Source organism: Lepisosteus oculatus, chromosome 5, assembly GCF_040954835.1.
Source record: "Lepisosteus oculatus isolate fLepOcu1 chromosome 5, fLepOcu1.hap2, whole genome shotgun sequence".
NCBI lineage: Eukaryota > Metazoa > Chordata > Actinopteri > Semionotiformes > Lepisosteidae > Lepisosteus > Lepisosteus oculatus.
The window spans coordinates 4,249,062-4,273,184 of NC_090700.1; the positions used below are offsets into that span (position 1 = coordinate 4,249,062).

Below are 24,123 nucleotides of genomic sequence, written 5' to 3' on the forward strand. Positions count from 1 at the left end.
TCCCCGGTCCAATTCATAATGATGACAATACTGTGAAGTTACAAACTGTCTTCAAACTACTTTCATAACTTTCAATATTATTACATTGTGGTCGCATATCCCTTTGGTTTCCCTTGATGGCTAGTTGAGTTCATGTTAGCAGGGGCAGTACTGTGCACTCAGGCGCCTGCCCGGGCACCCCGGCGGGGTCCTCCCAGCAGACATTCAAGAGGCGTCACGACTTGACTTTCTGGTTAGCTGTTCACACCAAAATCAATGGGAATCGCCTTTCACTGCAGCTTGTAACACGATAGACAGCTTTCAGCGATGATCCTCAGCTCCATCAACAAGACTCGTGTCGCCCTTGGCGCCCTCTTCGGTAAGTCAATGGTTATATGTAACAGTTCTGGTGTGAATTGTTTTATTTTGGCTTCACGCCGGGCAGCTGGTTTCATAAGTAACCGGGAGAGCCGTGATCCGTGTAATATTTGGACAAGTCGCAGCAACATCCCTCCGTATCTGCGCAGGTCCTGTTTCGAGAAGGACTTAGGGGAAAAAAAACGTATCGCATTTTGTTGTAACTCTTAGCAGATTACATTCGGACCCTTAAGTTTTTTAAACACTGGAGGTGAGTACAAACACAGTTTCCTTTTTGGTAAAGACATGAACACAACATCGGAAACGGAACACCATGTTGCAACTTCCAAATTTCCCCGAAGTGTTTTGTTCCGTAAACTACGGTAAGTCGGCACGCAATGTCCGTAAGTGTCACACGTGTGTTACACACAACTGTAACATACGTACAACTTGCTTATTTGTCATTCCGGGCATTAATATAGGCGCTTGCACACACAAATAGTCAGAAGCGATGTCGGAGTGTGAAGTGACTGAGAGGTCTGCTTCTTGTCAAAACTAGACTGCAGAAAAGACGAGGATCTGGTTGCTAGGTTTTTTTTTTAAACTCTTTAGCTGGAATTCCAGCAACAAGTTCAGAAAAGTGCTTCACACCGTCTAAATAAATAATACTTATACCGTATTATAAATAATACTGATACCTTGAATTTGTTATTCTTGGTACATTTCCTTTGATGTAACCCGCAGGTACTGTCATTTCCCGGATGTGTTGCGAACTTGCAATTCATCGTGAATCAGCCTGTAGGTGAAAGTAGCTACCTGTGGAATTCAAATTCAAAGCCACCATACGGCACAGAGCTTTGTATACACGAGTTCCTGGTAGAACACCTTGTACCGGTGTCCTGTATCCACTGCCGGAGGGGTTTCATTGTCATGTCGCGTTAGAAGTGGTGGCTGATTTTTGCCGAGTCAGTCTGATTCGTTAAACAGATGAGCGAGAGGAAGGTGTAGCTGCTCACTTACTGTCGCTGCATGTAACACAAGTCACAATTTCTCCCTGGCAGGGCATGTGAGACGTGCTGGACCAGGAGCCCAGAGTGCCAGGAGGCAGCTGTGCAGCAAACCGCAGCAGAGCCACTCCGAACCCACAGCCCAGTCTGCACTCCCAAACTCCGGAGAGGCAGGTTGGTCCTGACCTGGCAAATACACAGCTCGCTTTTCCGAACACGGTTCTGGCTTCTGACTTGACCAAGAGGGGAACTGTGATTTAATTTCAGCTTCCTGGTTAAGATCCAGTGAGCTTCAGAAGGGAATTCAAAGCTAATCCAATTTGTAGCAATCAGTGTAATCATATTTCAGCACACCCTGCACGTGCTGTACGGGGTTGGAAATCACAGCAGGATTTTGCGGGGGAATAGTGATATTTAAAAAAAAAAACGTATTTCGGTTTGCAGAACCTTTCGTACACCTCAAGATTCGACTTACAGATCTTACAGGCCGCGGGATACGAACCAGCAACCTTCCAGCCACAGGTGCAGATCCTGAGCCACAGACCCACCACTCCACCCCGTCTTCAGCACAAGTTTCATACTTTGCAATGGTGTCACTGCCCATACCTACAGTGTTAGGCCTTGAGATCTGTTGGCACTATCTGGTGGGTGGACAGAGAACAAGTGACATTGTAGCATGGCGGAATAATCCTGTCATAGATCCTACACAACGCTATTGATGTGCACTGTATACCCACTTTTTCCTTTGTCTCTGTAATCATTTCCAATTCTGTATAGGTAGTTTTTATTCCATGCTGAAGCTGCTGCACTGTGATTTAACTGCTGAAAATAACCCACTGTACACGTCATTCTCTAAAGTCACCTGATAGCACAGTTGGCCTCTTTTCAATCTGGCTAACACTTGCTTGTTGGTTTGTCCTGTGATGCAGTCCAGCCAGGCTTCAAAATACCTGGATACAAGCTGTCGGATTTCGATAAGAAAATCCTGCTTTGGGCCGGTCGCTTCAAGACCAAGGAGCAGATACCAGAGATTGTGTCGTAAGTGTGAGGCTTTGCCCTCCTTTCCACTGCTTGTTTATTTTAAGCAGAGGCAGAGTTACTATGATCTCCAATAGCAATAAAGTGGATGGGTGCAGTTTTCATTGTCACTAAATTGTGTTCTATGAGCTCTGGGCTATGTGATTGGCTTGGAAACATTATTGGCTTATAAACAGAGGGCACAAAAGGTTAGAGCTTTTCCAGGAATGTGTTATCCTTTCCCCTTGAGTGAGGTAATTGCCAAATTCCAGTAAGTATATTTACCCTGGGCTAGACTGCTGTTTTTTGTAGGGTCCTGTGTTAACATGAAACCTAACCAGAGCCCTTACAGGGGCCTGAGTCTTGCGTTTTCTGCTGCTGAAATAGTAAGTACCGTTCATGATAAGCCAGTGTAAATCAGGGGGTGGTGCCAAACGTGGTTCCTTTGTCGCCTTTCTCCCCTCTTGTTTTGCAGGATAAAATTTTTTATTTCTCTGCCTGTGAGAGAAATGAGGGGTTTGGGGTTCTGTTAATTCCTAAAAGCAAAGCAGTCATGTGAAAAGTTGTCTTTGTTTGTGCTGAAGGTAAATGGTCTTTGTCCTGCGTTACTGGGTGCAGTGAGTTTTCATTCCACTCTTGCTATTTTCTTTGGCTTTCTCATCCAGCACGGGCAGGCTTGTCTGCTCCATTACAGTGCTGCATTCCCAAATTTGCGTGGAAGAGACAAGGTTCTCCAGCCCTTTCCTGGAGCTCCCCTCCACATGTATAATCGGTGCTCAGTTTGCTCAGATGCTTGTCTTCAGGAACAATGCGAAGAATTGATGTGGGAATTATTGTCTGTGTCCCCTAAGGTTTGAGATGATTGATGGTGCAAGGAACAAGGTTCGTGTGAAGGCGTGCTACGCCATGATTGTCCTCACAGTAGTGGGCTGTCTGGGAATGGTCATCCTGGGCAAGCAGGTAGGGTTTCAAATTCTGTTTGGGGAAACTCGAGCTGTTGGATTCAAAGTTTCTGGCTGTAACAAACGTACTAAACATGCTGAACAAAACCAGTAACTCAAAAATAATTCTTCAGTGAGGAATTTAATCTGTTTTTATTTTAAATTTTGAGGAGAACTCTGCAGACTTTTAAAAGGGAAAAAAGTGCCATTTGACTGTGATCCTGTAAATCCTACATTTTAAACAGAAATGAAAGCAGGACTATTGAACATTTCAGCTGAGATCTCTCCTATATTTCTCACAAGGGAAGTATTCATAGCTCTAGGAGAAAAAGAGGAATGATTGCATACCTGCAGACACCCTCAATATGCAGTTGAGAAATAAGGTAATGTTGAAAAGGTCTGAAAGAATTAATTGGGCTTAACTAGTTGAAACAGGGCTTTACTGGACAGTGAACAGGTGTGACGTATGGTCTGGTGGCTGTGAATTGTGGTGTCATCTTACCATTTTCTGTTCAGTAAAACAAAGGGAAACAAAAACAGTCACATCTGTGTGCGTGCAAGGATTGCAGTCCTCTGCTCTAGCCTGTTCAGGAAAGGTCTGCAGGTGTCTGTGGGCGTTCGGTCAGTCACGCGCGGCTCTGCCTCTCCAGGCGGTTGGGCGTCACGAGTCCCTGACGAGCTTGAATATGGAGAAGAAGGCCCGCTGGAGACAGGAGGCGCAGAGGGAGACCGAGGCCGCCGCCGTCGTCGTCGCTGGAGAGAAGACGCAGTAGAGGAGTCCCCTACTGCAGCTGTGGGCCCCTCTGCTGGGAGAGCCGACCCTCCCCACGCGCTCTGTGTTCCACCTCTGCCCGTCTTGTCCTAGTCTTTTAGAACGTCTCCTCGGGCAAAGAACAAATCAGTAGGACTCTTTTATTTAGGACCTGTGGGGGTTGGACTCGCCACATATTAACCAAGAAATTTAACAGGTACAAAAAATGCAGAGGCACGACTTGTACCTGTGATAACTAGCGCAGCCTTCACGGTATCAGGTTTTTGAAGAGCTGTGGCTGTTTTCTAGAAAATATCAATGGGCTGAAATGGAATTCATTTCAGTTCATCTGTTTTGGAATTCCACCGAAGTGCTTTTATGAAAACTAGTTTTAGAAAGTATGATGCATATCCTGTGGAAGAAGCAGTTTGAGGACAGTTGGGAGTCATTTTTCGGGGGGTGGTAACGGGCTGAGGATTCGAGTGCATGAGGAACTATAATTTAGGACCTTCCTGTCCAGCCCACATCCAGAAGACACCTGTTCTCCGGGCCCCTCCCACACACACACACACACCGCACAAGTCAGCTCAAGACGCGTCACAAACGGGAGGAGCCCATTCAGCCTATCTTACACGTTTGACAGTTAATGGTTAATTGATCCCAGGACCTCATCTAGTCTTTCTTGAGAGAAGCGCACGGCAGGGTAGCGTCTTCCCCACTCTCACAGCTATTCGGGTGAGGAAGTGTCCAGTGTTATTCGGTTTTAAATGCACTTGCACGTAGCCTTCACTTAAAAAAGTACAAAAGTAATGTACAGTCAGATCTGCACTGTTGGTCTAAATCCTTCTTGTAATGTTCTTCTTATATGAAATATTCACCCCCCCCCCCCGTATCCAAAAATATTTAAAAGTATGAATGCTTTAGTTTCACAAGTATATTTCTATTTCTTTTGCTCTAGGGCAGAATCAGGACTAGGTAAATGTAATATATAGAAGTGAAGTTTTTTATATCGCCAGACTATTGATAAGTATTTCTCACTTGACATTAGAGCTCTCCCAGTGGTCAAGATACAGAAGCACTACTGAAGTGGCAGGTAAAGTGTTCACAAAGACCTGTCAGTTAAAAACAGGATCATTCGGAAACGGCACATGCACACAGGTAAACAGGACACCAAGAACGCGACGGTTTTCATGAAAGCAGCATTTATGCAAATGACATAGATCACATTTACACATTTCTCAATATAACAAAGTATTGAACATCAGATATTGGTCAATCTCTCTGGAAGAATCCAACAGAAAATTAAATTAACTTGGTAAACAAATTCATAGCTTATTATTAGCCATTAAAACTATTTCAGGTCTGAGCCAGCTATGGTTTCTCTTAGTTTTTGTAATGCAATGCGGCACCTTCAGTCCAGACAAATAAAGCAAAGAAAACGGTTTTACGAGAAACGCATATCTGGCCTCATTTTCTGTCAAATATTTTTCCAATAAAACATTTCTGACAAGTAATGTTCTTTCTGCTTCGCATCCTTTGTGGTTTGTGGGCTTCCCTTTGACGTCTTTAAACAAAAACTATTACAAAAATACTGGAAAGGAGAAGCCTTTGATGTTTTTTTTTTCCCTTATAAAATTAATAAAGACTTTAAAATGTTTCTAATGACTTTACAAATATACTTTTGTGCATGTGTACACTGTTTTAGATACAAACAAATCCCTTTTCCAAATAAACTATTGCAGGTGAAAAGGTATGAGATACCGTAACCTATCTCGTTATCATAAAGTACCCATAGGAAGGGCTGTGCCCCACTGAAGCACGATTTCTGTGGTCTTGTGCAGTCAAAATCTTTGTTCTACTGCAAAAGTGAGGATGTGGGATGATTCGCACAAACTGTACCACATTCTGAAATATCAGTCAAAACTGAAAACAAGACCCTACGCAGCATGGAGGAATCATCGGCCCATCGATTCTTTCAAAACGCGTTTCTCAGGAGCAGCCTGGTTTCGGGAGCTGTTCCAGTGGAGGTCCGCGCTAGATTGTCCGATTTCATTTTAGTCTGGGTGCGAAGTAGCGCTGCCAGCAGACCCCAGACCAACCAGACACTTTGAGGCAGGACTGGCCTCTCGCTGAAACCACTTAAGCAGAATTACATGCATGGTTTATTTGCTTTTCGACCACAGACTCCGCAGATCAGATGGTCAGAACAGCCCATCCTCAGTGCTGACTTACTGCAAACCTTCTGTGCAAATCGGGTCTATTTATCAATCTAAAGAGGGCAAAATAAGAGCAATGAAATTAAAGTGTGAATACAAAATATTCAAAAGGCCATATTTCTTTTGTATAATTATGTTTTTATTTTAAAAGTGTCAAGTAATGATTAAGAAAACATTTTCCATTGAGCGCGTTTTAATTTTGAAGCCTAAGCGGTCTGGTTGACCTGGGTCCAGTCAGCTTTCCTGACTTGAAAACATTGCTCTAAGTTTTCCTCCTGGTTTTCAAAGAGTGTGTAGTTGTGTGGATAATAATTTGCAACACATAAAACACTGATAGTGGCCTTTAACCAAAAAAAAAAACATTCCTTGACTTCTCATGAGCATGGTGCAGTGTTAAATAAAACCATAGCTGTGGGCTTCATACGAGAGAAGCACAGTGGCACAAGTTACAAGGCTTCAGCATCACATGCTGAGGAGTCCCAAGGCAAGTACATTTACTGTATATTGTACTATTAATCTTTCTCCTTTATCAAATTAATATAAAACAGGTAGAGTACAACTATTTGCACAGACTGCCAAGATTGCATATTATATTGAAAGGAATATACATATACATGTGTACATAGTCTTGAGCCAGAAAAAAAAGTGCACTATATAGTAAAACATTTTTCAGATTCGTCAAGTGGTCTTTTTCACGTTTCATTCCAAAATAAACCCTGCCAAACTGAATATGTATATGACCTTTTGTAGCAAATGGCCTCTACCAATAGAACCGGTGAAGAATCAATGCTGATGGCATTACACAATGACTGGATTTAGTCAATTAACCCTGTGGTGCCTACTCATCTGAAATGCTACATGAAGCATACTAGCGTCTTCTGCAGCCAGGACTATTACCATGAAGATCCATACTGCTGAAACCGACAAGCTCTTGCAGCTCACCCTTCGAGTAATCATCGCCGAGTGGCAATTACTAGAGGACGTCATCTGGCATTCTGGCAGCCCCTAAGACACTGTAGCAGGGAATGAGACAGCCTTTATGTGCAAAATGTAAAACAGGTCTGCGCCATATTCCAGCTCTTCTAATTCACAGATCTGACCATTCATTCGATTCGGAACTGTTTTTTTTTCCCCCCCAAATCAAGAGGCAGCCGAAAGCTGTAAAATAACGTGGATCAAGTATAATGTTGTAAGATGCGGTGTGTGTTTCACCATCTCTTTAAAAGATGCCGATGGGAAATTAAAAAAAACAAGAAACCTAAAAGAAATTGCTGATGGCTCCCCCCCCCCAGTCAGGTTATTTTCTTCTTGTACCTCCACTGTGGTACTCCAAGCTTCATTGAAACGCGAGGCAGAAAGAAAGAAAAGCGTCGCTATGTCTCTCGATTTCGCTGGAAGGGGAAGCGGCGGCTCCACCTGGCCCGGAGGCTTTCCAGGATCCAGGACTGGTTCGGCTCGGGTGCTCAGGTGGCACGGGCCCCCCTGAGCACGTGTCCCAGCATCCAGCGCGGGGGGGCTGCAGTCGGACCAACGCACCCTGCGAGTCCTCTCGTTCAACGATATCAAACAAGGAGCCGGATCGCCCAAAGGGACTGAGCTGGATTTTTGGCAAAATGGTGGAGACAATTGAGACTGTCAAGTGTTTCCCAGTGGAGGAGTTTGGAAACTGTCAACCCCAAAAAACAAAGCTACTATTGCAATGCAAAAAAAAAAAAGTTAGGATGGGAACTGCTATCCAAATAAATAGCCCGCACGAGGCCACTGTAATAATTTCTCTGAGCCGTGCAAAGTTAACAATGAAGGTCTCTGTGGTCAGTCTTTCAGTTTAGTGTGTTGTATTCCAAGACCAGATGAGAGCAGTTCGTGTGTGATTGTTTATGAGGCACATTCCACAGAAAGGAGGAAAGAAACGTTATTTTCTGTCAGGGTTTTCCACACTCAGTCCATTTCTTTGAAAGCCGTGGTAGGAATACCAGTAACCTTCATTTAAAGTCCTCCAGGGACACGTGGGAGTTGTACAGGAGCAGCTCCGTGTTCAGGTATGTCAGCTGTACCTGGTGTCACTGTTGCTACAGTGAAGTCAGTGGCCATTGTCAGTCTTGAATTTAAAAGCAAGGTCCTTGGACAGCGTCCCGCTTGCACAGAGCAATTGAGTCCAGTGTTTAGTTCAAGTGACTTTAGGAAAAACTTGCGACTGGGCAAACCCAGCTTTTGAAGACAAACCTCGCCTCCAGCCTCTGTGGCGCCGAACCTCACCTGAGCCAAGAAGGCAAAACCGCAGGGCTGCGTGATCCTTCACGCTGTAGGTTCCACAGATCGGTCAGGGCATTTCACAGTCCGCGAGTCGACAGCATTCAGTGCACGTGCTGCAGCAGAAGCTAAGGTCTTTTTCAGGCAATTTTTTGTTTTACCTGGTGCATTGAAACGAAACATAATCCTTAAGACTGGATGAAGAGGACTGCATGGGATGACCCAACTGGCAACATTTGTTCCTATTATTGATGGTCTTCATTACAATTCTCAAATAATTCATCCTGAAGGAAGAAAACACCTCTTTCGGCGCGGCCTCTCCCGCCAAGGGCTGCTTGGAGCTAGAAGGAAGAGAGGAGAAGAGAGAAGAGGAGAGGGGCAGGGGGAGGATTATAGCTGAAAACCCTCCATGGGCGCCTCGCACTGCTGGAAGATGTACTGCTGCTGCTGCAGATCCACGTTGGGGGCTATACTGGGGTCCTCATCCTCCGGACTGAAGTAGTGCTCGATCAGGTCAAAGGCCTTCTGGTAGATCTCCTGGTTCTCATGGCCCTGCAGGAACTCAATCTTGTCCAGGCCTGAAACAGCCATGCAGAGAGAGACAGACGTTGGGAAAAAAAAACCTACATCCGTGACATATTATATTGCTGCCTTAGAGCCACAGACCTCACAACCGCACACGGGGGAGAAAGAGGAAGCGCTGGCAGACTCTCCTGAACTCCACGCCCGTATGCACCCAGGAGGCCAAGAGATTCCTGGTCAACTAATCCCATCCAACCCTTAGGGTATCCCGGTCACTGCTGGCTAGTGACAGGACTATAACAAAGGCCCCATATTTCTTAAAGCCTGCAGGATTAAGATACTAGAAAAAGAATAAGTCAAAAGTAGTCGAGAAAAAATAGAAGAGGAGGAGACAAACACAGCAGCAGCACCATGGCGACCCCTTGCCCTGAGGGGGGCGTGGCTTGTGCAGTAGCACCATGGCGACCCCTTGCCCTGAGAGGGGCGTGGCTTGTGCAGCAGCACCATGGCGACCCCTTGCCCTGAGAGGGGTGTGGCTTGTGCAGCAGCAGCATGGCGACCCCTTGCCCTGAGAGGGGCGTGGCTTGTGCAGCAGCACCATGGCGACCCCTTGCCCTGAGAGGGGCGTGGCTTGTGCAGCAGCACCAATGGCGACCCTTTGCCCTGTGGGGGGCGTGGCTTGTGCAGCAGCACCAATGGCGACCCCTTGCCCTGTGGGGGGCGTGGCTTGTGCAGCAAAACCAATGGCGACCCCTTGCCCTGTGGGGGGCGTGGCTTGTGCAGCAGCACCAATGGCGACCCTTTGCCCTGTGGGGGGCGTGGCTTGTGCAGCAGCACCAATGGCAACCCCTTGCCCTGTGGGGGGCGTGGCTTGTGCAGCAGCACCAATGGCAACCCCTTGCCCTGTGGGGGGCGTGGCTTGTGCAACAGCACCAATGGCAACCCCTTGCCCTGCGGGGGGCGTGGCTTGTGCAGCAGCACCAATGGCGACCCCTTGCCCTGTGGGGGGTATGACTCACCGTATGCCTCCTCGATCAGAGCGCAATAGGGGTTGACCCCAGAGCCGTTCCTCTTGGCCTCCTGCTCGCCCAGCCGCAGGATGTTTTCCAGCCCGTTCAGGGCCACCTGCACGATCTTCGAGTCCATCAGAGTCAGCAGGTCACAGAGCGGCTTGATACACCCCATCTCCACCAGGTACCTGCATAAACAGCAAGTCAAGCAGAGCCATCAGCCTGCCTGCATTCCACATTGCAACTTAGGATTTCATACCTATAAGATGCATAAAACATTTTAATAATGTTATTTTCCAACTCCATCTTCCAGCTGGAGCGACTACGGCAACAGTTCTTGCTGCAAAAGGACGCTTCAGCCTTGCCCCCTAGTCCAAACTCTCCAGGAGCCCCTTCTAATCTGTTCTGAACTCCTGCAGAGGTCCCCAGGTTTCCGACACACGTGCAGATGATTGCAGACAGCAGCAGGGCCCCAGCTTCACTCAGAAAGGTTTATACCCAGAGAGGTCCAGCAAGGCAGCTGTGCTGCACTGACCTCATCTGTTCCGCAGAGCCCCCAGATGTGGCGTTGGTAATCGCCCATGCTGCTTCCTTTCTCGTTCTGAATTCGGCCACTTGCAGGATGTTGATCAGGGCGGGCAGTATGTTGGCATCGATGACCATCTGTGACATAAGTGTAAAAAAAACAACAACTTTCAAACAGTCAATCAAAGCCCTCACAATCTTCCCTAGTTACACAGTGAGCTGGGAAATAAAAATCCAATCAATAATATCCCTGTGATACTAGAGAGGGGATTGTGAAAGTCTGTATGTCACAGAATGAATCGTCTGAGGATGCCAATTATTTAAGTCTCCAGACCTGAATCTGTGCCCGGTTTCCTGCTGTGATGTTGGATATTGTCCAGCAGGCCTCCTTCTTGATGGACTCCTTGGGGCTGCTCAGCAAATGCAACAAGCTCTGCAGGGCTGAGCAGTTCAGAATCACCTAGAGATAAAACAGCAGCACCAACGGCAAAACTGAATTAGCTGGGGCAAACGCATACAACTGCACCCTGCACTGCACAATCAAAGCAGGCTGAAGCTAGTAAGTGCATTATTGGCAGACCAGTGTCACTAATTAAGTTAGAGTTCCCTACTGGCTGAATTAAAACAATTACCAACTATGCTCTTTCATTTTCTATTCTTCCAAGAGCGTGGTAGATTTTAGAGTTCTATATACCCCAGACCCTATCCAAATCTCTGTTTCAGGCCACTTTGCTAATTGGCAAGTCTCCTTCAAATTGAATGGGAAATGAAGGTTCTGGCCCTGACAGAATTACAGTATATCGCAGCCCCAAAGAACAGAGTCAACCCTTTAAAACTGATTTCAAGCACCTTCAAAATCAAAACATTAAAGAAGCATTTCAAGCATTATTTAAAAAGAAACATCTGAATGAAAGAACCAAGACTTGGATTTCATCCCAGAAAGCTCTTCCAGTGTTAGGCAAACAGTAAAAAATAAAGACTAAAAATAAATAAGTAAAAAAAGAAGACTGGTCCTACATGTCATGTAGCAATCAGTTTGCTTTCCACAACCCAGCCTTCAGAGGCTCACGCAGGTCTACTGCTGGTTTCAAATGACTGTTGTCCCAGTGACTAAAACAGGCGGTAGGACTGGGCTTCCAGTCCAGGGGGCAGAGACCTTTGCTACTTGCTAGTAAACAGGAGTGGCGCGCACCTGTGTCTGCACATCGTCTCCGGTCACGATGTTGCCCACAGCCCGCAGTGCCGGCGACACCACCTTGTAATCGCTGTGCCTGCAGCAACAAGCAGCAATGAAGCGAGAGAAAGAGAAGAGCTTCTTGGAAACCACAGAATAAAGATTCGCCGAAACATTTACGCACACGTACAAGTGGGAACTAGTTCACAACTGCATTATGATCCCTTAAATTACTTTATCACGATCTAATCTGGCAGTTTTTTACTTTTAATTCTGGAATCTGTTTAATTCATGAATGCTTTGTCCTTCATCTTATCCCGGAACACAGTATTCTCTTCAAGTGCGACGGGACAGGACAGTGGTGATTATTCTACCACCACTAGCGTGAATGAATAAACGAGCAGCTGGCTCGAGAGCTTGAGAACGGTCTGTTCATCTCGCCTCGCCAGCAGCAGCCAGCACAGCCCTGTCGGAGCCTTTTCAGACCCCGTTCCAAGCAGTCTTACAATCTCAAATGAGGGATAACTTTTACCCCCACCCGCCCCCAAAAAGATGCCTCTCCGTCTCCTCACATCAAGAGCTCGACCAGCCTCCTGCAGACGCTGGCGTCGATGACGGCCTGGATTTTGTCGTTGGGCCCGTCGGAGAGGTAGGACAAGGCCCAGCAGGCATCGGCAAGGACGTCGGTGTCGTTGACGAACAGCAGCCAGGACAGCACGCTGAGACAGGGGGACACCTGCGGAGCACACGGCACGAGCTGCTGATCCGTGTCGCCAGCACGGAAGAGACCACGCTGAAGCAGGACAGCTTCAAGCGGCTCGAGTGATGGGCTGTGCATTGCGCTGGCAGCTGAGGAAGAGCTGGCAGCGTGCAGGGATGGCTATATCGATGCAGGGCTCAATATCTGACGAGTGCCCCTGCTTTTCTTCCCTTGGAGCGCTCGATACCGCAGTCGCTTACATTCTCTTTGACAATGTTGGAGGCTGACGCACATCCCTGGAACCACGTTAACGACCGGACAAGAAATGCAGACGCTTCAAATCCACACCTCCTTTCAAGGACAAAGTACATCCCTTTATACCTCACTCTGCATCTTTGGCATATTATTCTGGTGATCCAGCCGTGTAGGAAGAGGCGTTTATAAAATCCTTCTCTACCAACAAGCCCACCAACTTCCAGTACCATGAGCTAATTTCCTATTTTTTCCTTCTTAGTTATTGTTCCACCCCTTCTCTTTAACAAAGCACATTGAGATTCAATGTAATAAAATGTGCTATATAAATTAAGGGTACGTTAATTATTAATTTACACTGTTTCATAGGTCTAGTGACATAATGACACTTGTCAGACATTTTAAAGGGGAAATCAGAAATAACATGGAGAAAAGAAGCTTTACTGGCAAATAAACCACACTGACTGATAACCCCCTGAAAGGGAGCTGGTATCATTTCTGAGCCCACAATTGGCTGTACTGAGTACTGAGCGATGCAGTGGCACAGCTGGTTCTACTTCCTGTTGCCGGGGGGCGTGGCCGTTTCCACGGTGACCCGCGAGGGAGGGGCTTACCTTTGTGAAATCAGGAGGCGGGTTCTTTCCTCGGCAGAGGTTGGAGAGCGCCCACACCGCGTTCCTCATCATCGTCAGCCTGTTCTGCTTGGCCAGCAGCCTGACACACAAAAGGGCCCGTGTCAGCGGCGGTCACGGCTACTGCTCTGTGCGCCTTTTCTTTTTCCGAAAAACTTGGAAATAAAATCGACCGGGAGAGCCCGGAGAGTTTGTGCGCTTACTGGATCAGCGATGGCAGGATGTTGCAGTCCAGCACATAGTCTCTGCACACGGTGCTGTCCCCCGCGATGTTCCCTAAAGCCCAGACAGCCTGCAACACACAAGCACAGCACAACCCTTGACTCGGGAAAGAGCTCCGAAGTGAGGAAAGGTCTCCCAGAAAGAAGAAAACAAGATAAATCTCAGATCGCAGTTCGCAAAAATCATCAATTCTTGTGGCTCTACAATTTTATTTTTCCTCTGCTGAGAAACCTGCGGAGGAATTTGTACACAAATCATTTAATTTTTAATCAAATAAATATTACCAACAGGCACGCTGGAGAATCTTAACTTTACCCCCCTTCCTTCTATATTAAGTGAAGTCGACACAATATCTTCACGTACAGTAATAGTTAAACGCATTAAAGCTAAACAAGAAATCTCTCTTGTGGTTCTGCCAGACAGAGGGCTGTTATACGTATATTCTTTAAGTTCTGTCTATAAGGCCAGTGCAGCTTTCATCACATGTCCACATCAATATTATATTAACGATAAGAGCCGCTAGCAGCTGCAGCTTGCGGACTGCGGTCCTAGCTCAGGACGCCTCTGGGATTCCGTGGAAGACCATCCCGGCTGCAAGGCCGAGGCTGAAGACCTCCCACAAAGTAAACGGCCGGAATGTGAAACTCTCTCGGGGGAGCAGCGAGCCCGAGCAAAGACGGGGATTGTCACGCCTTCTGCAGCCAGAGGGCGCTCCTTCTCTGTCCTGTCCCTAGTTTCCGGTCTGCTGTCCTTCCTGTCCCTCTCTTTCCCTTGGGCTATATATTTCCGGGTCTTGCACTCTGTCCTCGCTCAGCATTGATGTTCGGATGTCCTGAGACCCGCCTAGCACCAGGGCGCCCCACGCCCGCTCCCTGAGGGCCTAGGTTTCTATACGGCATTCCTGAACTCTTTGCACTAATGAGCCCGGGCCTTTTTACCGTCTCGCCGCTACGCATATGGGTCTTTTTCCGCTCTCCTGCTCCCCACGGTTAGTCCCTTTGGACGTCCGTGACAGGGATCAGGGGGGCTGCCGAGGGGAGGTGGGGCTGGGGCTTACCTGCTCCTGCACGTCCTCGAAGTCGGAGCTGAGCATGTCGATGAAGATGGGCACGGCTCCTGCCTGGATCACCACCCGCGTCTGGTGGGACGTCCCGGAGGCGATGTTCGTCAGCACCCACGCCGCCTCGAACTGGGGACAAGCACACCGCCTGAGTCCACACCCCCACATGTGCCCAACGCCTGCCCCCGCCACACCACGTCGCCAGCACTTCCTGCAGCTCCCGAACTACACGCACTCCCACAGAGCCAGCAGAACAACCGCGATACGGACTTTAAAAATCAAACAAGGCTGTCTTTAATACTCCCTCGCTACTGAAGAGCTGAAATTTGGACTGCAGCTTGCCATCAAGTCTGAAATAAACAGGAAAGTGAGCTACACTAAACACCGTACATTCAATGCAACGCAAGAGCACAGTACACAGTCTGGCGGAGCGCGGAGAGCCGTGTCAAAAGCAGGCGCGAGGGATCCAGGTACCTGCAGCGTGCAGTTCTCTCTCCTCTTGAGGAACTCCACGAACTGCTCCACCACCCCCGGCGTGGCGATCACCTCGTCGATTGGGGGGTTAGGCTCTGCACGGAAGAGAGACGGCCATCAATGAGCAACTGCACTAAACTGGATATATCTGCCACCTTCAAAAACGTCACACTTGGGAGTTTGAGAATAATACAACGGAAAAGAGAAACAGTGAATAAAGACGCCGCCCACAGCTGGGCTTTGAAACACTGCTGATGAGACCTCACTCTGTAAAGTCGCTTCGGAGAGGATCCTGGGAGCAACGTCAATGGGCCCGTTAGCCACAGCCAACCATTTTCACAGCAGTTCCCCACCCCAGAGAGCACAGGGAGAAGTGGTCGCAATCACCTTTGGACAACAGCTTCCTGAACCGCTGGGTTCCCATCAGCTGCTGCTCGGGGGCGCTGGAAAATATCATCTGGATCATGTCTTCCGTGATAACACCTTTCTGCAAGGAGAGGGAGGGAAGGGGAGCGTGCTTAAGGCAGAGACAACATTCCCCTGAGCGGAGGAAAACCCCCGCAGCCTCTCCGAGCTCCGTCCCGCACAGATACCCGAGTTACTCCATCACTGTTTCAGATGGCACGACTCATGCGGTGGGGGTGCCCAGCTGCAGCAATGGGCTTCTCTTGGTACCTGAAGAAAATCCTTCAGCTTCCTAAAACAGGAAGCAACGCCCTGTTTCGAACTGCCCCCGTGCAGCACAGCGCCACCCGCCTCTCGGGCCTGGGAACGGCGCCCCTCAGGTGTGTGCACAGAGCAGCACAGACACAGCCGCCTGACGACGGACGACAAGCGAACTCGCCTCACGGGTGCGGGCGCACACACTGACATCCCGCACGGCTCTGCTGTAGGTTCCCCCGTCCGTGCTGCTGTCAGCGAGGGGCAGAAGGAGACAGAGAGCGCGTGCTGCAGCTCTCGAACGCAGGCGACGCCACCGCCGCCGTGCGGCAGCCCCTCACTCACCGACATCATGTCCGTGGTGTTGGCGTGCGACTCCAGGTACCCGCTGTCTGACATCCCATCATCCTCCAGTGTGCCGTCCTCCGCCGTCGCCACGTTCCGCCGCTTGAACAGCTGCAACGCGGGAGAAAGCAGCGTTTCAGGGATGCCCAGCACCAGCACTGACCACACAGCAGCACTGACTACACACACCAGTCCAGCACCAACCACACAGCAGCACTGACCACCCACACCAGCCCAGCACCAGTACTGACCACACACACCAGCCCAGCACCAACCACACAGCAGCACTGACCACCCACACCAGCCCAGCACCAGTACTGACCACACAGCAGCACTGACCACCCACACCAGTCCAGCACCAGTTACTGACCACACACCATCACAGCACCAGTTACTGACCACACACACCAGTCCAGCACCACTACTGACCACATACCAGCACTGACTACACACACCAGTCCAGCACCAGTACTGACCACACACACCAGCCCAGCAACAGCACTGTCCACACACCAGCACTGACCACACACACCAGTCCAGCACCAACCACACAGCAGCACTGACCACCCACACCAGCCCAGCACCAGTACTGACCACACACACCAGCCCAGCAGCAGCACTGACCACACACACCAGTCCAGCACCAGTACTGACCACACAGCAGCACTGACCACACACACCAGTCCAGCACCAACCACACAGCAGCACTGACCACACACACCAGTCCAGCACCAACCACACAGCAGCACTGACTACACACACCAGTCCAGCACCAGTACTGACCACACACACCAGTCCAGCACCAGTACTGACCACACAGCAGCACTGACCACACACACCAGTCCAGCACCAACCACACAGCAGCACTGACCACACACACCAGTCCAGCACCAACCACACAGCAGCACTGACTACACACACCAGTCCAGCACCAGTACTGACCACACACACCAGTCCAGCACCAGTACTGACCACACAGCAGCACTGACCACACACACCAGTCCAGCACCAACCACACAGCAGCACTGACTACACACACCAGTCCAGCACCAGTACTGACCACACACACCAGCCCAGCACCAGTACTGACCACACACACCAGCCCAGCACCAGTACTGACCACACACCATCACAGCACCAGTTACTGACCACACGCATCAGCCCAGCACCACTACTGACCACATACCAGCACTGACCACACACACCAGCCCAGCACCATTACTGACCACATACCAGCACTGACCACACACACCAGCCCAGCACCAGCACTGTCCACACACCATCACAGCACCAGTTACTGACCACACACATCAGCCCAGCACCACTACTGACCACCCACACCAGCCCAGCACCAGTACTGACCACACACACCAGCCCAGCACCAGTACTGACCACATACCAGCACTGACCACACACACCAGTCCAGCACCAAACAGCCACTGATATTCTGCATGCGGTTTTCTACAAGGGGCCATATCCAACCGCAAGAACAGAGTAACTATGCTTGCAGGCTTCTAGTGAACAGCTGCTAATTCAGATTTGTCCCTGAAGAACAGAAGAGGAGGCTCTTTACCCCATCTAGCCCAGTGGGCTAACCTAACTGCAGCAGGTTACAGGCTATAACTGACAGCCCCTGAGAGTAAACCGAAGGCAGCGCTGAGCTGCGCATTTTTCGGGTGGCCCCCCGCAGCCCCCGGTTACAGGCCCACCTGTTCGTCTTTCTTCTGTTTCCGGAGCTGCAGGCCTTCCTCCTCCCTCCTCCTCCTCATCTCCTCGGGGTTCAGGGACTTGTTCTTGTAGCTCTTCAGCCGCACGTTGTCCCTTCCCGAGCTCATCCTGGCGTCTGCACACAGACAGGGGCCCAGAGGTTAGTCCCTGCTTCTCTGGCGGGGCAGCCCAGAGGGAAAGAGAGAGACGCGCAGGGATATCCCATCATCCCAGCTCCTGCAAGCCCCCGCAGAGTGGCCGCTTGTCCTGGCTGGAGCTAACGACTGCAGAGAGGGCAAGGGTCACAGCCGGGGTTCGGGCTGGGATCGTTAGTGCCTTGGACCCATCTAGCCCCTCTGGCGGTAGCTGAAGGACCCGAGGACCTCGTGCAGCTGTTTCTAGGAAGAAACCAGGGTACTGTCTTCAACAGCATGGTCAACAGCTGCTTGTTCCCCACTCCCACCACCCTGCGGTGTAAAGAAGCCCCTCCTGTTCTCGGTGTTAAATGCTCAGAAGGGGAAACACTGCTGGTCCTGCACTCCTGGAGCGCCAGGTTTCAGAAAACAAATGTAAAAAGCCACGTGCTTCTAGTCACAGTGGAAGGCCTCCCCTTCACCGCTGAGCACCAGCAGGCTCACCAGCAAATCGAACCCCCTGGTCTCAGACCTGCCTGGGAGCTGTCTGAGACTCCTCCCGATGTGCCCGAAAAACACAAGCGGACTCTTTGCCAGCAGTCTACCAGCGGGTAGAGTAAACAGCCTTACCCAGTGACCCGCCCTGACAGTGTTTACAGTGGATCTGTTAACGCTTCTGCTTATAACATACCCCAGCACTGATTAGTATTACCGGAGCTAACTGGGACTTTTAATTTTAAGGGGACTTTAAGTGAGCATTTATGAACGTGCAGGTGGACGGCGGCCTTCAACGCCAAGGGCTCATCTGATTATCACGACGTGTGACGACGGATCTCTGACGTCACGGGGTTCTACCCTGGGTGCGAACGCGCTCGCGAGACCCCCCCCCCGGGGTCTCCCCGACCTTCTCCTGCCGCTCGCTGTCAGCCGATATCACAGGAGCTCGTATCAGCCGAGAGGTTCGTGTCACCTCCAGTGTTTTGCCACACCTCTGCCACCGGAACACGGCGTCTTCGGCCTGCGCGCTGGGGAGAACGAGCTGCATCACGACACACTGGGAAACCTACACGCACTGGGACGCACAGCCCAGCCCAGCAACTGAAAGATACTGAAGGCTTTGCAGCAGATTGGTGGCTTGAGATGAGTTGTTGTTGTTGTTGTTGTTTTCCATGACTGGAACAGAAAGGGACACCCCATATAATGACAGCATGTGTCAGGAGGTTGTTTCTCGGAGAGAGAGAGAGAAAAACAACCCGGCCAGTTTTGTAGGTCATTTCCTTAAACCCCCCCAATTGCTACACACTGGGGGACTGCTGCGCTCCGGCCGCCGGAGCAGGCGGTGAGTTCAGAGACCGGCTGAAATGTCACCCCCAACACCTGGTAGCGCTCCAGGGGTACAGCCAGCCACCCCCCGGTACATGACATGCGAGAACAGAAATCCGGCTGGAGCAACAAGCACCGGACTTTCTCCGCTAAATGCGATACGGCCGATTCCGTCGGTGCAGATGTAACACCGGCGAACGAAGTGCCAGTGCCGCCGAGCCCGGCCAGCGTTGGTCCGGATAAAACGTGCCAGCGGCGTGTCTGAGGTCTTTACTATGACCGGCAAAACGGCGGATGACGGCAGTGCACCGAGGTTTTGTAACTGTACCCGTAACTGTGCAGATCTGATATATTATACAGTCGTGCACTGCGAATGGCCCACTTTCAGAAAACACGGGGCGAGTGTGTCTCGGAGAAACCAAAAGCAAACGCTGACCTTATCCTAACGTGGACTCCACCGTGTCATAACACAATAGTCATACTTACATGGATGTCTCGACGTGTTTTTCGTTTCAAATACTGTGTGATCCGGCTACGGTTCGGAAAGTCCGCACTCCAAATCTACCTTCTCTCCTCTTTACCCACCCCCGTCGATGACCTGACTCAGGCGCTTCGGCTTTTTGTAAAAAAAAAAAATTTTCTCCCTAAAATTCAACGTCCTGCCAGGCCGCTTCCAGCTACCGGTGTGCCAGTGCGCATGCTCGCCCAGCCTACTTCCTCCTTCTCCCCCCCCCCCCCTCCACCGTGTCTGCTGGCGCGCATGCGTACGACACACAGCCCCCACCCCAGTGAGGTTTCCACGCCTGCGGAGTGCGACCCAGACTAAGCTCTTCATTGAGTGTGGCTGCCCGGTGTACCTCCTCCAAAGCCGGACGTTTTACAATGCGTAGGCGCCATCGCAGCATGATAGCTACAGAGTATTACAGAACGCAAGATTATTTCACGGCATCTCTGCATTTCTCATTTACCTGAATTCCTGCTGGAGGTCAGTGAATGAGGCATGTATTTGGTCATCTTCCTGTTTCTCTGACCTTCCCTGGTTTGACACCCAGGAGAATTTAGCCCTCTGCCTCCTGCATCAACTTCAGCAAAATAGCAAAAATAGTTAATAAGAACCTATTTTGCTCTTATTTATTCTACCTGACGTAGGTTCAGTGGAGGCAACCCAGAAATGATCTAATAAAGAGGCACGCACACACACCGCTACATCTCGACTGCAAATAAACACCTGGAAAATTCTCTCCACTCCGACGCCTGGATCGCCACGTTCTGTCCCAGGATGAGCTCTATCACCAGGCGGCCTGAGCAGACCCTGTCCGAGGAGGGAAGCAGGATTGTGGATCGTCGCTGTTTCTGTCATAAACACACCGAGGAAGTAACACTACAGATTGTTTTAATAACACGGTTTCAGTTTTAATGTGTATTTTCCATAGACACATCTTTAACAGCTGTAATTTCCTACCCTGGTAACCTCAAATTAACCACTATTGGTGGTGAAGGCACCGAAGAGTAGGCACCATACCTTCAGCAAGGGGGGGCAGGAAGGAAACTTACAGGGGCGGAGCGGTGGCTCTGTGTCTGTGGCTGGAAGGTTGCTGGTTCATATCCCACGACTGGCAGAGGAATCCTACTCCGTTGGGCCCCTGAGCAAGGCCCTTAACCCCAACTGCTCCAGGGGCGCCGTATAAATGGCTGACCCTGCGCTCTGACCCCCAGCTTCTCTCCCTGTCTGTGTGTCTCATGGAGAGCAAGCTGGGGTCTGCAAAAAGACACATTCCTAATGCAAGAAATTGTATATGGCTAATAAAGTGATCTTATCTGATCTCACAGGCAGGGCTCATTGATGTCCTTGATTTGTTTTTAAAAACATCCAAACAAATACAGCGCTTAAAAAAGATCCTTGTGAGTTAGGTTGTGAGAATGCAGTCCTCATCAGCTGCATTCTCAAAAGCATTGAACTCTGTATCTGGCTTGAAGATTGACTTTTTGCCTGGCATGCAAAGTTAAGAGTACTGATGTCCTTTAAGCGGGTAGAGGATGCACTTGTGTGAACTGAGCACAGAAACCGCTGGGATGCTTGGCTTGTTAAAAGGTTCACTGCTGTCCCCACCTCTGCTTTGTAGAAAACTGCTGCAGGTGCAAAGGCAGAATGATAGTGATGAGGATTTTGCACAGTGATCATGATAAGTGAATGACAGTGAGAAAGGGTTTGCGCAGTGATTGTGATAAGTGAGTGATAGTAATGAGGGATTTGCACAGTGATAGTGTTAGAGGCTGGTTGTGCAGAAATACAACCCATACACACAATGTTCTGTTTTGTGCTGCTAGAACTCTGACTTAACCAGGTTAGTGAGTTCAGAAAGCGCTAATGAATTATGCAGAATGTTGCCTTTTCTGGAATCCTGGGGAAATTGTAGGGTGCTTAGAACTAATCTGATGCTGTAGATGGAAGCAAGCCTTCATTTCTCTGTGCCTTCAAACCCGGGGTCTGTAATTTTAGTCTTTGCTGCTGGGAAGCCTGGGAGGGACACAGGAGAGGTGAGAATGTATAAATACGCAGACAGAAGGGGGAAAGGGAGAGAGGAGAGAGAGCAAGAGACTGACAACCATACAGAGAGCTCGGTCTGTCACCTGGGCACAATGAGAAGACTGGTTCTGTTGCTCCTGGTGATTGCTCTGCTGCTCTGGGATGCAGGTAGGACACTGCAGTTGGCAGACCAGGCTGAGGTCGCCTGAGCTGAGTGATTCGTCTGTTTATAGTTAGTGGGCAGATTAGACGCATTTTAAAAGCCCAGTCCCTTCTTTCAAATAATTAAACTGAATAAGCACAGTCATAGCAGAATCCTTCATTAGAACATTAGCAAAAAATAAAGCTAATTTTTTTTGTTTGCTTGGGTGTTTCTCAACATTTGCATTTTTATACAAAAAGTTGTATTCTATATTCTGGTCGCTTGCAGATTAGAATGGTGTATGTTTTGCAATAATATTATTTATGGTACCTGAAAGTTTCAGGTTGTTGCACAACGCTAAGGTATGCGTATACGTAATCTGACAACTGGAATCAATTTCCTGTCGTAAAACTCTGTTTTTTTTTATTTTTTATTAACCATTGAGTGTGTGTGTACTGCAGTTAGCATGTAGTGCATTTTTCCTCATGAGAGTGCATTTAGTTAGTGCACGCACTGAGGCACTGATAAAGGACTCCCCTCTCCCACCTGCATCACCCTCTCTCTCCAGAGGCAAAGCGCAAAGGAAGCAGCCGACACAAGTCAAAGAGCAAGACAAAGGTATCAAAGGCCGTCAAGGAAATTGCAAGAGCACTAGGTGAGCTCTAAGCATTTTGTTTCACAGGTTTCCCATATTCTGTAGGTCTCCTTCAATTATCCATAGCACAAGACTTTGAAAAGAGTTAGCTAACATGAGGCATAATTGGTCCAGTTTAACTCTCCTGCAACAGGTCTGAAGCTGCTGATGTGGTTTAAGAATCCTAAAAGTAAAAAAACGCTGGAGTGTGACATTCCAGGACCAGATCTGGAGACACCCTTTCTGGGTCGAGACAACGCTTTCTGATATGGGTACAGTTTCTCCTGCATCCTGGCTCAAGCATCTGACGGTTTATATCAGATATATTCCCTGTTTCTTCTAGACATCCACAGGGAATTATGGTTTTCACCATGCCAGAGATCTTAATGACCTAGATTACTTAATTATTGAATTAATTTATCTAAATTACACCGTTGCCAGCTCTTTGGTCACAGAAGATTGCGAGTTTTTGCTTTCTGTCTGTTTAATTTATTCAAAGAGATTTGTCTCCAGACAACAGTATGTGTGAGTATACAGGTGCAGACATACTTAGACATTTAATATTCTCATTTATGCTTTTCTCTAATGTGAACTTGACTGGTCAGAGGAAAATAAAAAAGAGCAAATCGTGCTCTAGCAATACTCTGTGAAAATACCTGACAGACGTGTTTATTCTTGAGCAGTTGTCCCTCTCCATGATCCACACACTGTCATTATACTAATTACGATCATTAGGAGCCCTCTCCAGTAAGAGCAGGATACTCCTTGCGTTCCACAGCCCTGTAAACACCTCTCTGTCACTCAGGGCTACTCCTCCCCAGCACAGTGACACGTGGAGAGAGTCCTGAACAGGACGCAGTCTCATCCAGCCATTTCTTAAAGAAGCCAGCTTGTTGCCATGAGAATTATGTCATGTAAATCATCTAACAATTGGTATTCCCTTTCCAGATCCACAGGGTGTTTTGAATCCCACTAATAAAAACGACAAAACCAAAGACCTGGGTAAGTTGGGTCGATCTGACAGGACCCTTTCCTTACTTTCCACTGGTCTTTGCCTTCCACTGAGTGTCACATGAAACAAAATACCCTGTAGGATAAGTGGAACAAAAGAAGCATCTAATGAGAGTTTAGAGGCAAAATGGTTGCATATTTCTAAAAAAGAGCATTGTTCAGGACTTCTTTAGGAAAGATCCAGCATAACACCTTTCGGAAGCCTACATTTCCTGTAAAAATTGTATACTGTATGTGTGAATATGAGCTGTCCATAACAGGTCAGAAGCAAAGCAACCTCAAAGAGTGTTGTCAGTCTGAGTGCAGCGTCTACAAGCAGATCGCCATTAACCTAATGTGAAGCCTTGTTAATTCAGTGTCATTACCTGTGGGTGCTAATTTCCTTTTTCAGAACATTGTCACTGGCTCTAATGCTTTTCTAGAAAATTATAAGTTCTATTATGAACTACTGATCTTTAAAATATCTATTTTTTCTTTTAGCTAAAATTGCTGAAGAAACCATTGTAAATGAGCAAGTCCGCTGTAAGTACAGATAAAACTAAATATGTTCA

At 48.7% G+C, this 24,123-nt stretch overlaps 2 protein-coding genes and 1 long non-coding RNA gene across 5 annotated transcripts; 2 read left to right on the forward strand and 1 right to left on the reverse strand.

The window, feature by feature from the left end:
• Positions 1 to 183: 183 nt before the first annotated feature.
• Positions 184 to 5,566, forward strand: fam162a (family with sequence similarity 162 member A). Of its 2 annotated transcripts, none has more exons than XM_006627993.3 (5): positions 184 to 358; positions 1,398 to 1,517; positions 2,273 to 2,381; positions 3,212 to 3,320; positions 3,952 to 5,566. In XM_006627993.3, exons 1-5 carry the CDS (start codon positions 307 to 309, stop codon positions 4,072 to 4,074), a joined length of 513 nt encoding a protein of 170 aa, XP_006628056.2. In that variant the 5' UTR covers positions 184 to 306; the 3' UTR covers positions 4,075 to 5,566. The 2 variants fall into 2 exon arrangements, with proteins under 2 accessions (XP_006628056.2, XP_069045972.1); XM_069189871.1 differs by lacking the exon at positions 184 to 358 and adding an exon at positions 656 to 719.
• kpna1 (karyopherin alpha 1 (importin alpha 5)) lies at positions 5,238 to 19,937 on the reverse strand. Of its 2 annotated transcripts, XR_011189608.1 has the most exons (15): positions 19,745 to 19,937; positions 17,804 to 17,937; positions 16,095 to 16,205; positions 15,477 to 15,576; positions 15,090 to 15,184; positions 14,613 to 14,744; positions 13,537 to 13,625; positions 13,316 to 13,415; positions 12,322 to 12,485; positions 11,768 to 11,846; positions 10,910 to 11,035; positions 10,586 to 10,713; positions 10,060 to 10,238; positions 6,016 to 9,096; positions 5,238 to 5,710 (listed from the first exon to the last, which is right to left on the reverse strand). XR_011189608.1 is itself a non-coding variant. In XM_006627737.3 (14 exons), exons 2-14 carry the CDS (start codon positions 17,927 to 17,929, stop codon positions 8,909 to 8,911), a joined length of 1,617 nt encoding a protein of 538 aa, XP_006627800.1. In that variant the 5' UTR covers positions 17,930 to 17,937; positions 19,745 to 19,937; the 3' UTR covers positions 5,238 to 8,908. The 2 variants fall into 2 exon arrangements, 1 of the variants encoding a protein (XP_006627800.1); XM_006627737.3 differs by having other exon boundaries at positions 5,238 to 9,096.
• A 1,784-nt stretch (positions 19,938 to 21,721) lies between these two features.
• LOC138239110 (uncharacterized) lies at positions 21,722 to 24,097 on the forward strand. Its single transcript, XR_011189548.1, has 4 exons — positions 21,722 to 21,953; positions 22,496 to 22,582; positions 23,510 to 23,563; positions 24,053 to 24,097. It is a non-coding gene; the product is annotated as an uncharacterized lncRNA (long non-coding RNA).
• Positions 24,098 to 24,123: the final 26 nt, after the last annotated feature.

Coding starts and splice junctions, on each gene's coding strand:
- fam162a (XM_006627993.3), top strand. CDS start 307: ATGATCCTCAGCTCCATCAACAAGACTCGTGTCGCCCTTGGCGCCCTC. Junction 359..1,397: donor CGCCCTTGGCGCCCTCTTCG/GTAAGTCAATGG, acceptor TCTCCCTGGCAG/GGCATGTGAGACGTGCTGGA. Junction 2,382..3,211: donor CAGATACCAGAGATTGTGTC/GTAAGTGTGAGG, acceptor GTGTCCCCTAAG/GTTTGAGATGATTGATGGTG.
- kpna1 (XM_006627737.3), bottom strand. CDS start 17,929: ATGAGCTCGGGAAGGGACAACGTGCGGCTGAAGAGCTACAAGAACAAG. Junction 15,185..15,476: donor CAGGAAGCTGTTGTCCAAAG/GTGATTGCGACC, acceptor TCTTCCGTGCAG/AGCCTAACCCCCCAATCGAC. Junction 11,847..12,321: donor AGGCTGGTCGAGCTCTTGAT/GTGAGGAGACGG, acceptor TTGTTGCTGCAG/GCACAGCGATTACAAGGTGG.